This window comes from Acomys russatus, chromosome 4 (genome assembly GCF_903995435.1).
Source record: "Acomys russatus chromosome 4, mAcoRus1.1, whole genome shotgun sequence".
In the NCBI taxonomy this organism is placed as follows: domain Eukaryota; kingdom Metazoa; phylum Chordata; class Mammalia; order Rodentia; family Muridae; genus Acomys; species Acomys russatus.
The window spans coordinates 31883973-31898555 of NC_067140.1; the positions used below are offsets into that span (position 1 = coordinate 31883973).

General features: G+C 43.7%; 1 protein-coding gene across 1 annotated transcript in view; it reads right to left on the reverse strand.

Moving 5' to 3' along the window:
- Ext2 (exostosin glycosyltransferase 2) overlaps positions 1 to 14583 on the reverse strand; it is a 128114-nt gene that overhangs the window by 61926 nt on the left and 51605 nt on the right. The window contains exon 8 of the mRNA XM_051144201.1: positions 9454 to 9585. Coding sequence (XP_051000158.1) covers positions 9454 to 9585 — 132 coding nt within the window. The remainder of the gene's footprint in view (positions 1 to 9453; positions 9586 to 14583) is intronic.

Consider the following 14583-nt stretch of genomic DNA (forward strand, 5'->3'; position numbering starts at 1 on the left):
ATTCTTATATAATTATACACTTTAAGCAACCTCCCCAAAGTCCTCACTAATTTTTATCAATAGCTGTGATGAGAACGCCTATCTTTCTTCTGTGCTCCAGGTCTGATGTCTTAGTTAGGGTTTTTATTGCTGTGATAAAACATCATGACCAAACACAACACGGGGAAGAAAGGTTTATTTCAGCTTACAGTTGTAGTCCATCCTGAAGGTGAGTCAGAAAAACCTCAGGGCAGGAACTAATGCAGAGGCCACAGGGAATGCTGCTTACTAGCTTGCTCCTCATGGCTTGCTCAGCCTGCACCCAGGACCACCAGCCTAAGGTGACATCACCTACAGTGAGCTGGACCCTCCCATATGAATCATAAATCAAGAAATGTACCACAGGCTTGCCTACAGGCCAAGGTGTGGCATTTCTTTTCTAAAATGATTCTAGCTTATGTCAAGCTGGCATAAAACTAGCCAGCATATCTGGTATAGCAAATGCAGAAAGGAAAAAAGAGAGAAGGTGATCTTTCCTAGTGTTGTTAATAAAAACTTGAAAAAATATCTTTTCGATGAGTGAATAAAATCAGAACACTGATAGGATGAAATAAAAATCACATTATAGACAAATAATAAGAAAATACCCATTTTAAGAGGCTATTATTTTTGGTGTTTTAAGAGAATGTCATTGAGACCTCAACTTGGCTTTGGTAGCACGTGCTAGAAATCTAAGTGCAGCATAACACTCTGTCTCTATCTGTCTCTATCTGTCCTTCTGCATCTCACATATCTGAGAGCAGAGGTCCAGGATGGTGCCTGGGGAAAGCCTGGCTGCCTTGGCCAACCCAGATATGGTAGCCAGGATAGTGGGGCAGGAGGCAGGGATCTAGGGAGATGACAATGTTTGACTAGAAGATGCAAAGAGAGAAAGATGCCTTTCTTTGACATCAGTTCCTCTTCCCAGGTACCTGCGCATCTATCCTTCCTCCACAAGGCCTTATAAACCCCCACTTGGGAAGCATTTTTTCCTCTTCATGAACTCTGAAAGTGTAGAAGCTGTTTCTACAGGCAGTAGGCAGACAGACAGAAGAGGTAAAAGATACAGAAAGCCCTGGGATGTGCTAAGAAAATTCAAGATAAACATACATCTTTCTTCCATTTGTTTACTAGCTTATGTATGTATGTATGAATGAATGTTTATATGTATGCATGTATGTTCATATATGTGTGTTTTATGTATATGAATGTTCTGTCTGCAGGTAGAGGCATCAGACCCCATGCGACTACAGTTATAGATGGCTGTGAGCCACATGTGGGTGCTGAGGACCTCTAGAAGAACAACTAATGTTCTTAACCACTGAGCCACCTCTCTAGCCTAACCCCCATGCCGCATTCTTTTTAAAAACAACTTTTTGACACTCTCCTCCCTCTCCTGTGTGTGCATGTTAGACATATATATATATTGGTTGGACATATTTTTCTTCAAGTTTTAACTAGCAACAACACTAGGAAACATTTCTGTGTGCTGGGGTATACATGTACGCACATTTGTGTAGAGACCAGGGGTCCAGCCCCAGCTCTGGGATTGCACAGGCATGTACCACCACTCCTGGCTTTTTCACATGGGTTTTAGGGGTTGTACCCAGGTCCTCACTTTACTGTCTGAACTCTCTCTCTCCATCCCCATTTTCCTCTTAACTAGCGTGAGCTCAGTGAGAAGTCCTTCCCACAAGTACAGTCTCTAATCTAGGCAGACATGCTACTTCTAAGTAGTACTCAGGGCTCACTGTGGCCAACTCTCCCAGGCCCTGAGAGTGGAACAGTAGGGCATCTGGTGACAGATGCTCTAGGAGGCCAACCCTTATTGTCACCCACAAGTCATAGCCATTTTCATATTAAATGAAGACAGCTGTATCTATCCAAAATATGGCTTTCACCTCTCAATCCCCTGTCTGAGCATGTACAGAGCAGGCGGGAGGCCAGCAGCACACCTTTGAGCAGCCCAGAGCATCCTTGATTTACTGACCACCATCCACACTTACTCCCACCTCGGGTGTCTGACATTGTAAATTTGCTGGAATCTGGAGGACAGACTCCCCTGCAGGCCCGGCTCAGAGGAATCTCATCTAGAGTCAGTTAAATATTCCTGAGGGGAGGGAGAAGTCAACACACATGAATCACTGCTACCCAGCCTCCCGCCCGCTGCTTCCACCGAAGACACAAAAGTGAGCAGCCCTGGGCTGTAAATCACAACTCTCTTCACCTGACTGACTAGAGAAGTGATAAACACCAAAGTGCCCTGAACAGGTATTTAAGAAAGAGCCAAATGAAAAATATCAAACGCATTTCTGGATGTACACCTCGATTTATGGCTTTGACCGTCATGTTCTGTATCAAGCTATGAGTTCCTTACTTTGACCATTCTAGCAGATCCATTCTATAACTACATTTTCACATTTTCCCTTACTCTACCTGCAAAAGAGAATTGAAACTCCAATTATATATTCTTAGAGTGTTAGATAGGCAGACAGTGAAGTCCCTTTATTCCCAGCCAGTCTGCCTGAGTACACTGGAAGTGCTTGCCTGTCTTCTGCAGAGGAACTCATGAGAGAATTTTCACTTCAAACCTGCACCATATGCTAGGGCAGTAGTTAACATTTCCACCCAGCGGAGGGTTAGTGGCTCCCACAGGACTTTCCCCGACAGTGTGAAGCCGGGGTCCTCACTTGTTTACACAACTTGCCAGTTATTTGACTAGCACAGGCTGCAGGCATTGTGCACTGTGAGACTTTACGGAGGGCATCAATCACCTCCCCGGCCTTCTAAGCAGGTGGCATGTGGGGGATGGCTGAAATAATGGCTGTCCCCGTAGCATGTGAGTCCTGCAGCTGCTTAAAACCTCATAGGAAATTATACTTCCATGTGTGCTAAGCAATGGGAAGAAAATGGGTTCTACACTTTCAGAGTTCATGAAGAGGAAAAAAAAATGCTTCCCAAGTGGGGGTTTATAAGGCCTTGTGGAGGAAGGATGGATATGCAGGTAGCTGGGAAGAGAAACTGGTGGCAAAGAAAGGAATAGTGGGCTAGGGAGGACCAATAGATGGGCTCGCTGGAAGAAAGTAACAGTGGGCCACCGTCTAGAACTCCTGGAAGCAAGCAGCAGAGAGCCAGACTGAGTAAAGGACACACTACATCTCCCGTTCACCAGGAGAAGAAGCAGTCTCCCCAGACATGGCTCCAATCTGTCCTCTACTAATCTCTCCCTTGTCCCTCAACTTGTCTCCAATGCTGTCCCACTGCCTTGCGTATCAATCCTTCAACTGATGTCATACACAGGTTTGACCCCAAGTGGATTCTTATTCCATTAATGCTATGGTGATTTCTTATCCTCTACAGAGTACAGTGACACCTCATTTAAATTATGGATATTCTGTGACCCAGCCCTCCTCAGGCTTGTCTTCTCCCTCTCACTAGCTTCCTCCTCCTGCTACAGTGTCCTTGAGGTCCCTAAAACACCTGTTCCCATGTCCCTCTGTATCTCCAGCACCATTTGCTGAAGAGGCTCTTGTATGCAATGCATGTTTTTGACACCTCTGCCAAAATATAATTGACTATGGATTTATTTCTGATCATTTATTCTATTCCATTAGTATATGTGTCTACTTTTGTGCCGGACCACACTGTCTTTTTTCACTGTGGCTCAATTGTGTAATTTGAAATTAAATATTATATATGATAGGTCTGGCACTGGTCTTTGTGTTCAAGAGTCCTTTGGCTATCTGTGGTCTTTGTGCTTCCATGGGAATCTTAGGAGGGTTCCCCCCCGCCCTAGTTGTATGGAGACTATCATTGGAATTTTTATGAGGATTGTATAGTCTATAGATTACTTTAGATAATGTTAATAATCTAAATGTTATTTCAATCCATGAACCCTGGGAGGCCGCTCACCCCCTTGGTTACTCCCCCAGGTTCATTTGCTCACTTACTTATTGGCCGGCATTCTCATAACAGGAATGTTTTCCTGATTTCTTCCCTGGTAAGTAAGTTATTGAAACATAGAAAAGCTTTTCATTTTCTATGGTGATTTTGAGCCCTGTCACTTGGCTGAAAATATTTATCTGGCCTAAGAGTTTCCTGATGGATCCATGGAGTTGTTTAAGTGGGACCACAGCACCTGCAAATGGGAACCGTTTGGCGTCTTTGCTTCCTACTTGTGTCCCTTTCACTTGGTTTTCTTGTTTTATTGCGTTAGCGATATTGAACATGAGTGAAACGTGAGCACCTCATCTCATTCCAGGGTTTCAGGAAACACTTCCAGTGTTGCCCCATTTAGCATAATGCTGGCTCTAGGTTTGCCTGAAAAAGCCTTTACTCTACTGAGAAGAGTCCTTCTTAGCCCTAGTTCCTTCAGAACTTTTATCATGAAGCCATTCTGAACTTTGTCAAAAGCCTTTCCCATATTCATTGAAAAGATCACGTGATTTCTGTCCTGATGTCTATTTATCTGGTGTGCTACACTGATTTGCTTGTCAATGTTAAACTAACTTTGCGTGCTGTGATGCGATCATAATGATCTCTTGAGTGTGGTTTGTAAGCATTTTATTGAAAATTTTTGTATCCTTGCTCATCATGGAAGTTGGTCTACAGTTTTGTTGTGTTCTTGCCTGGTTTGGTATGAGGATAACACTGGCTTCACAGACTGGCAGTATTCTTCCCTGTTGATTTTGTGGCACGGCTTGAGTACTGGGTGAGCTCTTCCTTAAAGTTTCGTAGAATTCAGTAGTGAACCCGCCCCATCCTGACCTTTTCTTTGGAGGAAGACTCTTCATTGCTGCTTCAGTTGTGTTGCTTCTTAAAGGTCTGTTTAAGCTGTCTTTATATTCTTATGATATTTAACTTTGGTAGACGATATATATTTAGGAGTCTATCCGCTATTTCAAGATTTTTCAGCTTTTTGAAAAGTAAGTTTTCAGAATATTCCTTAGTGATTCTCCAGGTTTCATGGAATTCTGTTGTATCACATCCCCCTTTCTCTCTAACGCGATCTTCTCTTTCTTCTGGTTAGTTTTGTCAGGGATTTGTCAAGCTTGTTCAACTGTTCAGAGAACGAGCTCTTTAATTCTATGAGATGTTCCTTTAGTTCTAGTTCATTAACTTCTGCCTTACCTGGCCAAACTGCATTTAGGTTTGGCTTCTTATGTTTCTAGAATATTCAGACATATCATTAAGCAATTTATTTGAGATTGCTTTGATGTTTTTAAAATTGTATTTTACTTTATGTGTACAGGTGTTTTACCTGTGCACATGCCTGTGTATTAGGTGTGTGCCTGGTGCCTGTGGAAGCCAGAAGAGTGTGTCAGATTCCCTGAGACTAGAGTTGCAGAAGATTGTGAGCTACCATGTAGGTGCTGGGAACTGAACTGGCTCCTCTGGAAGTGCTCTTAACTGCTGAGGCATCATACGAGATCATTATTTCTTTTTAAAATCTGAACACTAATGGCTCCCTTTCTATCCCACAAGTTTGATAGACTGTGATGCCACTTTCATCAGAGAGTAGAAATGTTAAATTCCCTCCTGATCTCTGCAACGACTTCACTGTTCACTAAAGAGTATATGATCAGTCTGCAAGTATCCGTGTATTCTCTGTGGTTTCTCGTGTTGATTTCTAATTTTATTCTGTGGTCTAAGGGGACAGAAGGAATTGTTTTCACTTTCTGCGTCTGTTAAGGCTTGCTCAGGGACACCTAATGCAACCAATTGTAGAGAAGGGTCTACGGGCTACTGAGGGCAAATATTCTGTTATCTATTGGACAGAATGGCTGGTACCTATTTGTTATAACCTCCGATTGGTCACTGTATGGGTTAGCTCTGCTGTCCTCTACTTTCAGTTTGAAAGGCCTAACTAAAGATAAGAATGGAGTTCTGAAGTCCCCCAGCATTACTACATTAGGATTTCAGCGGCCTTTCATGTCTTTTAGTGTTTATGAAATTAGGAGCTCCCAATGCTCGAACTACAAATATTAACAATTGCTATGTAACCTTTATGAACTGTTCCCTTTTAAATATATAATGGATTTGTCTCTCCTGAAAACTTCTGTAGTCTATTTTATCTGATACCCAGCTGCTTCATGGTTTCCATTTGCTTGGCAGATGGATTCTCTCCTCTAATTTTAAATTTTCTAATGTCTGTGTCAGTGGACTCTGTCTTGGAGATAATACACAGTTGGCTGTTAGGTTTTGACCCAGTCACCTAGCTTGCACCTTTTAATCCGTGAGTAGGGCCAACTGCAAGTAAGGTTATCGGGAGGGGCCTGTTAGTTGGTTGTTTTTCTGACTCTTTTCCTCCTCCTCTCTTAGTATTAGGGTTTACAGGTTCACTGTGTTGGACACATGGAGTCCTCCTTGGCTCTCCTTTGCTCATCTGTTCCTCTCATGAAATGTATTCCTTTCGTGCTCTCTTGGAGGTTGCCTTCTTCCTCTATATAGTCCTCCTTCCAGTATCTGTAGCAGTGCAGGCTGGTTCACCATGAAATGTCTCAGTCTGTGTGCATCTAAAAAGCATCCTTAAATCACATCAGTCCTAAGCGATAGTTTTGATGGATATTGTCCATTGACAGATTTTTCTTTCAGGGACTGAAATATATTGTTTCATGCTTCATTAGCTTTTAGGGTTGCTGATAAGAGATCGGATACTATTCTTTAAAATTAAAATAACCTTTTCATTTGTGTATTTGTTATTAGGGATGGGCAGGTGGGTGTGTATGTGCACATGTCACACGTGTGGGACAAACTGTGGGAACTGGTCCTCTCCTTCCATCGCGTGGGCTCTGGGCATTGAACTTAGGTTATCAGGCTTGGCCCTCTGAGCTGAGCCATCTTGGCAGCCCAAGAGCAGATGTCTCTGTGCCTTTGTTTCTGTATATGTGCCGGCATTTTCCCTGACCAGTTTCTAAAGCTGTTCCTTTGCTTCGCCTGTTTGAGGCATGACTGTGCCACATCATGCAGAGGTTCCTCTCTGACCACATCTACTGAGCGTTTCAAACGCCTCTGTGTTTGGATGTCCACTCCTTCTCCTAGGTTTCAGGAACTGCCTGCTTTGATTCCATTGAATAAACTGTGTATGTTTTAGACTTTATCTCAATTCTGTCTACGCCATAGACGCTTAGGTTTGGTCTCTTAAAAATACTGATTATTACTGATGCTTTCCATGGTCCTCCTCCTCCTCCTCCTCTTTTTCTTCTTCTTCCTCCTCCTCCTCTTCCTCATATTTCTGCTTGTCTTCTTTTCCTGTAGTTTTTTCCATGTTTTTAAATATCTTCTTCAAATGACTAATCCATCCACATTGCTAACTTCCTGTCTAGAGCCTGAAATGATTCATTACTCTATTCATTCATTTATTTCAGTCTTAAATATGTCAGATTTCTTTTTTAGAGGTAGGGCTCAAATTATGTTTCTGGATTTTGAGTTCTCTGGTTACTTTTGGTTTTTAATATGAGGAGTGGTGAGTACATGTGGGTGCCATAGTGACACATAGCATGTATCATGTGATCTTGTATTTTTCTGTGCTGTATTCTGTGCACCTGTGTTTCTACTTTTGTCCTTCCCTGCCCCTGCTCCTGCCCCTTTCATTGGTTTTATTTCACATGAGTCAACCTGGTAAGTTGTCTTCACTTAGATTTATAGTCCCTGATGCCATTTAAAGTGACAAGCCAACTTTAGTAACCGGTAATGTGAACTGTAGAATACTTCACAAATTTGCATGTCATGCCTGCCCAGGACCACACTAACCTTCTCTGTATTATCCTAGTTTTAATTCATGTGTCGCCAAAGCTAGCATGCAAACTGTAGTTTCTGAAAGAACAATTCTGCCACTATCAACCAACACTTATTGTGCTTGCCTAGCTTGCTCAAAGCTCAGGGTTTGGTCTCCAGCACACCAGGCATGGTAACACATACTTGTAATCCCAGAACCTAGGAGGTAGAGGCAGGATCAGAAATTGAAGACTAGCTTGGGTTACATGAGTCCTTGTCTCAAAAAAAGGAAGGAAAAGATTAAGCAGTTTCTAATCCTGTACATTATTCATACATTTATTAAGAAATGTATTTAAATATGCACTTATTCTTGTTAGAAAATAGAAAGAGAAGAAATTAGCTTTCATTCCATTGGTTGGAATATAATTACTAGGCCGATGACATAGATTATAGGCAAACAATAAGACAGTAAGTACACAGTCATCCTACAAAACTCCAGACCTATTTCTGGAGAAATAGAATTTTACTAAAGTGGAAAGGGCATAGCATAGAAGCATACTTAATATGGTCTTATTTGTGCTGCTAATTTTTATAATTACCCTACAAGGTCACCTTTGGCAACTGGTTCAAAGAGAAAATAGGCAGAGGATGTCACCTCAGAAAGCATGGACTTGCTCTATGCGTGTTTGCATTCTTCTTTGGGAACGTTGCAGGGAGGAACGATCACTGTAGCTAAGGACCTCGTGCTCTTAAGCACTGTACTGGTACAGGGCTTACACATCACTGTTCACCTGCTGGCCAGCTTCTTAGAGGCTATCTTCTTTCCCTGATGGAGTGCCAGCTACCCGGTACCCTTATGATAATGGATGAAAGAGGGAGTAAAGGGAGGGAGGGGCTCAGCAAAGGAAAAAGAAATGAGGATCTGATGTGATCAACTGTGTGGCAGCACACAGCCCTAGCTGGAGAAGGCCAACTTGGGTGACAGGGGAGATCAATGGGACAGAGTGTGAAGAAGTGTCTGCTCCCACGTGAAAGCTTCGAGACTGTAAGCCACATAACCAGGTGTGTCTGAGAGCACCTAGGAAGTCATAACTGCCACTCCAGAGCACTTGGCATTTTCATTGAGAAAGAAGGTGTACCTATAAGTCACTGTCACGGTCCCTCCAATGACACAGGTGCCCATGCCTCCTTCAGGCTTCTGAACACACCCTCTCTTTTCTGGAAACATTGACCCCTCAGCTGCTCTTGAGCAAGGGACTAGTAATCCCGAAGAGCGCTCCGATGCTTTCCCTTACAACTGCTTTGCTCACAGGGCTTGGGATTGTCAACTTAAATAACACGGATCGAGCACTCAGTGCCATCTCCTGAACAGGAAGTGGTCCAAACAAGCCCACCGCTCAGCTGTGGATGGAACCTGTTCAAGAGTTCCAGGTGCTCAGTGCCAAAGCCATCAGGAAGTCTTTAGCTTACAGTAAGACCCATGTGCCCTTCACCTTGATCGTCAGAAATCGGACTCTCCCAAAGCACATGGAGAATGAGCTGGGAGCTGCTGCTCCGCACTCCTACTTCAGTCATGCTTCCCAAACCAAGTTGCCCTTATCAGGCTGCCTGTTCAAAAAGTCCACCCACCTGACATAGCTGGCATTTAAATCCCTGCTTCCTCATCTGTGTATGTTCCCATCCGGATGGCTCCCATGGCTAGCACGGGAACCCACTTACCACAGTGGGAGGGTCATTCCATTCCTCATAGGAGATGGCTGCGTATGGATAGATCCTGTCATTGATGATCTGCAACGTGGCCAGGGCAATGGCTTTAATGGACTGGAAGTACGCTTCCCAGAACCATCGTGCCTGTAAGGAAAGCAACACGCTGGAGGTGAGCAGGTGAGATGTGGAGGAGCGAGATGCCCTGTCACAGCCAACTCTGGGGCTGGGTTGTCCCTTTATGCCCAGGGTGGAGGGTACTCCCTGCTGCCACACCAGCTGTCTGAGCTATGTCTTTATTGAAGGCAGTCAGAATAGAATAGTAGCCAGGGAAGTACACACAGAGCCAGGGTAATAGGAGAGGAGCCTATGATGATGAAAGTACTATGTGTTACATCAAACCAGGTTTAGAGACTTTTTAAAAAGATATAGAAAGCTGAGGAGATAGCCTGATGCTTAAAGCACTTGCCATGTAAGCATGAGGACCCAAGTTTGGATCCCAAGGACATACGTAAATGCTGGGTGGGCATGGCGACCCACACATAATCCCAGGATCAGAAACTGGAGAGAGTAGATCCCTAGAGCAAGCTGGCTAACAAGACTGGTTATATCAGTGAGCTCTGGGTTTGATTGAGAGTCCCTACCTCCAAGAATACAGTAGAAAAGCAATGAAGGATGATTCTTCATATCAACCTTGGGCCTTCATAAGTGCCTATGCATGCACTCACATACAAATATACATGCACACATGCATAACATACACGAAAATGGACCAAAACATTAGATATAGCATATATAGAACATATTATAAGTCTTGTGTGCACAGGTAAATGAATGCTTATATCTATGTATATGCTCAAGGACTGCCCTAGGAAGGCAGGGAACATTCCAGCACCCCTGATATCCCATGTCTGGGAATATTATATAACCCAAATTGGCTGAGAACTCAGAAACCTCCTGTTCCAGCCTCCCAAATGTTAAGATTATAGTCATGTGTTAACATGCCTGGCGGCGGCGGCGGCATCATCATCATCATCATCATCATCATCATTATTATTATTATTATTTTGGTTTTTCATCATCATCATCATCATTATTATTATTATTATTTTGGTTTTTCAAGACAGGGTTTCTCTGTGTAGCCTTGGCCATCCTGGACTCACTTTGTAGACCAGGCTGGCCTCTGAACTCACAGCGATCCGACTGCCTCTGCCTCCCAAATGCTGGGATTAAAGGCGTGCGCCACCACACCTGGCTCATCTGGCATTATTTTTATTTTACAGGGGACAGCATCTCACTCTGTAGCCCAAACTTGCAATCCTCCTATTTCAGCATTCTCAGGTGTCAGGCTGTGTGGCTTAAAGTTACTGATTTTCTTTTACAGACATAGAATAATTTTAGTCTGGATTTGTGAGCTTGAAAAAAGTACTGTTTTTTGTTTTGTTTTTTTTTTAAAGGAAGATCTCATCCCATTTAAATTGTTAGGTTTCCTGGAATAAGACTGTAGAAATATGCCCTGTTCCTTCCTTATCCTGTCAGGGGAGCTTTCTCTTGACACTCGTCTTTCTGAAATGTGGTAAATTTGAAGATTCTTTTTAGAAGGGAATTTTTCATTTTTTCCTTTCTCTCCATCATATTTTCTATATTTTTTTTTCATTTCTTTTAAAAAAATATTTGCTTATCTATTTTGTGTGTGCAGTGTAACATGCATATGCTGTGGGAAGGGAGGTGCATGTATGTGCCAGGCAGCACCCAGAGGAAGACATCAAGTGTTTGCATCTACCACTCTCTATGTATGCGTGCATATGTGCACCTAAACTCTGGCCAAAGGCCAGCTGTGGAATGCAGCAGCTAACTCAAAATGTCTCCAACCACCCACCCCTCCACCACATCCACAAATTGCATTTCACTTAGAGAGGAAGCAAGCTCTGCCAATAATCACAGCTCAAGTGTCTCTGCCTGAGAGTGAGTGAGCTTCTCGGGCTTAATTGCTTCTGCAGGACCTTGGTGGTAAGAGCTCAGAAGGTACGGTAAGTTACAGCCCCTCCAGGCCTCTCTGTCAGCTACCTGTCCAGAGACAGGGTTTCAGTCTTGTAGACGATGTTCTCTTCCCAACAGCAAGCACAAATGCTTACTATGTGACCTCGTCCCCAAGAAAATGAATGAGCCTCCTTTCTATCTATCCTAGAAGTTTGAATGAGAGAGACTTTGGCAGCCATGTAGACCCTCCTGGTGTCTGAAGAGGGGAAAAGTTAGTCACACAGGAACAGATAGAGCAATTTGGCATTTAACCAGATACCACTGAGCTGGTAAAACACACAGACTTCATAGTATAAGAGAGAACAGCAAAATTCCCAACACTTACACGCAAGAAACTTGAAAGGGGACAAGGCTGGACCAGCTTGAGACTATAAACTATCCAACCAGGGTCCTGGGGAGATGAGTCAGAGGGTAAAGCACTTGCTGTGCAATAGTAAGGACTGGATTTGGAGCCCCAGCACCCAGGTAAAAAACAGGCAGCTGTGATGGCCAGCTGTCATCCCAGCGCTCAGGAGGTGGACAGATCCCTGGGTGACCTGACTGAACAGACTCAGTGGAATTGGGAGTTCTGGATACAGCAAGACTCTGTCTCACAAATGAAGTGTTGGATGATTGAGGAAGACCCTGGATGACAGCTTCTATTCTCCACCCATGTACCCATAGGGTGCATGAACACATTGGCTAACACACATGTGAACATGCACATATGTACAACATACACACACAATCATGTAAAAATACTATCATTAGCAAACAGGAACACAATTGAACTTGTTATTTCAGTTTATATATCAATTAAATAGTATGGATGTTTTTGCTCTTCAGTAATGCATGCCAACGGGATCAGCAGTAACTAGTGGCTATGAGGGGCCAGCGCAGTGCAGGGAGGGAGGGAATGACAGTGACAAGCAGCTGGTGCGTTTTGCAGCTGTTAAACCTATCTGCCTCCCAGATCTGTAAGGCGAAGGTCACAGTGTCTGTGCTGTGGAGTTGAGAAGATTCTAGGAGATAAGGTTTACAGAAACCATCCTCCAGGGCTGCTGTAAGCTGAGCGCAACTGCTCTCCCCAATACACATGCGATGGTTTGAAATGCGAAGTGCCCCCTACAAGTACACATGTCAAAGTGTTGGTTCCCAGCTGGGTGTCTATTTGGAAGGTTCTAGAAACTTAAGAGGGAGAGCCTGGTTGGAGAAGGCTATGTGTGGATTCCTGCATAGAAGGACAAAGCCCTTTATACTGCAGTCAGCTTTCATTTCCCCCTTGAGCCTCTCACTCATGCATGGCTAGAATGCAGACATGGTTGGTTGCAAGTGACACAGGTGTACTGTACCTAAATAGAAAAGGCCGACATGCTGAAAGTGACAGGGACAGAACTATTAGAAGGGAAGGTGTCTTCCCTGATGGCTTTGCTGTGAGGCAACATGAAGTAACAAGAGCCATATTTCTTTAGCAAACCGCAGACATGCCCTCTTTTGACTGAGATTTTATCGAAAGGGAATGTCTTTTTTTTTTTTTTTTTTTAATTTATGTGTGTGATCTGGAGGAAAACAACTCCAAATAGGCCTATGGTGATGTGGTGGTAAGATGTGGGGCAGGGACATATTCTCTGAGCCTCCATCCACATCTCAGTGCTTTGTGAGCCTGTGACTCTAGTCTGCAAGCTTCCCAAATGCTTCTCATCCCCCACCTGCGTAGCTGGAGCAAAAAGGTTTTAAAAAGAAAAGGGGTTGCGTGTGTCTCTTCTTCAGCATGAAAGGCTAGAACTGGCTAGAGCCCCGAGTAAGTTAGGCTTTGGTGGGTGTAGCGGAGGTGGTGGAGGTGGTGGGGGTTGGGGTGGAGGGGGTGGTGGTGGTGGGGTGGTGGTGTGTGTGTTTGTGTGTGTGTGTGTAGTAGTAGCAGCAGCTGTTGTTGTTGCTGACAGGAGAAAGGCATAAGGGACTCTAGAGATAATGAAAATATTCTATTATCTTTGTTGTAATGACACAACACTATGTACTTGTCAAACTTATGGAGATTCATATTTTAAGTGAGTGAATTTAATTTATGTAAGTTACAACTTTAATAAAATTTATGTGAGAAAAAGAAATGAAACAAAACAAGTGCAACACACTGATATGTAACAAAATGCGCTGTGATCGTCATCACTTCCAATGTCAACGATGAAGCAGGACAAGGAAGAGACTGCCCTGCGGCTCATGAGCTCACGTGTGCTTGTGTGGACAAGAGTGAGCCAGCCAACAGTTGAGCGTGGAGGAGGCAGGAGCTCATGAATGTGACATGCAGCTAAGGCTTTAGTGATAGTTGGTGACTGGTACGAAGGGAACGGTTAGTTTTCTTGGTCATTTTTCTTTGTCTTTTATTACATTTTCTAGTAGTTTCATTTATTTGAGACAGGGTCTAACTGTGTAGCCAGCCATGGCAAGCTGGAACCTGCTATGTAGAACAGGCCTGACCTAGAACTCATAGACATCTGCCTGCCTCTGCCTCTCCAGTGCTGGGATTAAAGGTGTCCGCCACCATACCAGACTAGGACAGATGATTTTTAGCTCAGTGATTTGGTAATGGCCATTATTTGGTAATACTGGTAAAATTGTGGTAATAATTTGGTAATAATATGGCAAACCCATAAAATGGGTTTGAGGCCTCGTTAAACTCTGTGAGAAGGTGCTTTTCCAGGGTAGGTCATATGGATAAGGAGCGATGCTGGGATGCAGGACGCGGTAATGAAGGAGCCTGTTTCCTAGATGGATGGGCTACATGAGACTCTGTATGTTCGGCTTAACTTTGTTATGAACCTAAAACTGCCCTAAAAGAAACATAATATTTAAAAAAACAAAACAAAACAAAAAACTGTCCATACTTTAGTGTTCCCATCTTCCTTGAAAGCATCCTGGGGCTCTTCTCACTGACACAACTCTTCATTCCCTCAGCAGTCGGCCTGCACCCCTGTGACCTTAGGGAAGAGCAAATCTAAGTTCCAGTGAGATGGACACTGGCAGCAGGCCCACAGTGCAAGCAAACTTTGCCAGCCCCACCTACAGGAAAGACACTGAGAAAGGGCTCTCAAAGCTTCTGAATGCTGGAACCCCAAACTCACCCCGGAG